This window comes from Mus caroli, chromosome 15 (assembly GCF_900094665.2).
Source record: "Mus caroli chromosome 15, CAROLI_EIJ_v1.1, whole genome shotgun sequence".
NCBI lineage: Eukaryota > Metazoa > Chordata > Mammalia > Rodentia > Muridae > Mus > Mus caroli.
In genome coordinates, this window is record NC_034584.1 from 70,054,032 (window position 1) to 70,055,671 (window position 1,640).

A 1,640-nucleotide genomic window follows, 5' to 3' on the forward strand; every position below is an offset into this window, starting at 1 on the left:
CATGGCCTGGAAGAGGGAGATCTGGTCCCCAGTGTAGGGGTCCGTGTACCCAGTGACCGCACGCTCAGCAGACAGCAGCTTCTCTTGGATCTCGCCACCCACCACGCCTGCAGCCACNGCCTCCTCCACAGACAGNCTNCGGTTNTNCACTGGGTCGATGATGAAGCCTGTGGCTGCCTGAGCCTCCAGCAGCACCAGGGCTGTGCCTGGCCTCAGGACTCCCTTCCACATGGCCTGATAGATGCTCATCTTCTCCTGACGCCCAGGCTCTCCCTGGATGGGCACCAGGACGCCTGCTATGCAGCTGGAGCCCCCCAGGTAGCGCTTGACGGAGTCCATCTCTGTCACCTCATGAATGGTCTTGGTGCCCTGTGCCAATTCTCGCATGGTGTCCCGGTCCAGGATACCAGAGGTACACAACTCAGATGCGGACACCTGTCGCCTCAGGCCAGGGAAAGACACCTTGCTGAGCCGTTCTTCTGTCTCCTCGATGATTTGGACGAGGAGAGAAATGAGTTCCTTTACCCCCAGCTTGCCAGCCAAGTGCTGGGCAAGGAGCTCCTCCCGGCGGGTCTCACTCAGGTAGGAGGAGAACAGGACTTTCCACACAGAAACTTGCTGGTCCCGGAACTGCCCACGGTGCACCTGCATGGTGGTGGCACGCAGAGTCTGCTCCTGTTGCTGCCTGGCACTCTCGGAGCTGTCCTGAGCATCTCCCTTGTCTGGGGAGGTCCCTGAGCTTCTGGCCCCAGTGTCCTGTTGCTTGAGTGAGGCGTCTCTCGGCTCTGGCTTGGACTCCTGTGTCTCCTCAGCCTCNTCAATAATGGTGGTCAGTCTCCTCTTCAGCATGGGCAGAGTCAGTGACCCAGAGCTGAACTGGGCCAGCAGCTCCTTCCGGGTGTCCCTGCTCACATAGTTGGATGTCAGAATGTCCCACACTGGGACCTCGTGGCCCTGGAGATGACCCCGTTTTACTTCCATGGTGGCCTTGCCCAGGGCTCCTTGCGGATCCTCCCGTGGGCTCCCATCCTTGGCTCGGGCCAGCAGTGAGGTGAGTGTGGTGGTCACGTCGTGAACNGTCAGCCCACCTGCCTGGTAGCGACGCAGCAGGTCCTGGCGCAGACTCTCGGGCACCTCTCGGTAGAAGAGAAGCTCCCAGACAGAGATGCTCTGGCCCTGGAAGTCNCCTGTGCCTGGGGTCACACGGGCTTCGCGAAGGGCCCNTCTCAGTTCCTCGCTCAGGTGGTGCACACTGGAGCCCTTCCCAGCCAGCTGCAGCATGTAGAAGCCAGTCTCTGGGTCGCGCACACAGCGGCGCAGCAGCTGTAGGTAAGTGAGGTTCTCATGAGTGTTGGGGTCAAAGAAGCCCTTGGTGTCGTCACCAGGGTCTGCCAAAATGCTGTTCATCTCTTCATCAAAGTAGCCACGCTGGTAGGCCACGTCCACGGGCACACGGTGGCTGTGCACAGGATCGATGACACCACCCGTGGCAATCTGGGCTTCCAGCAGACGGATGCCATGGTCTCTCACAATGAGGTCCCTCTGCATGGCCTGGAAGAGGGAGATCTGGTCCCCAGTGTAGGGGTCCGTGTACCCAGTGACCGCACGCTCAGCAGACAGCAGCTTCTCTTGGATCTCGC

General features: G+C 60.5%; 1 protein-coding gene across 4 annotated transcripts in view; it reads right to left on the reverse strand.

The window, feature by feature from the left end:
• Eppk1 (epiplakin 1) overlaps nt 1-1,640 on the reverse strand; it is an 18,074-nt gene that overhangs the window by 2,844 nt on the left and 13,590 nt on the right. For 3 of the 4 annotated variants that reach the window (XM_029469735.1, XM_029469738.1, XM_029469736.1), the window contains exon 3: nt 91-1,635. In XM_029469735.1, coding sequence (XP_029325595.1) covers nt 91-1,635 — 1,545 coding nt within the window. Of the gene's footprint in view, nt 1-6; nt 1,636-1,640 lie in introns of all 4 variants that reach the window. The other variant, XM_029469737.1, reaches the window with a different exon arrangement.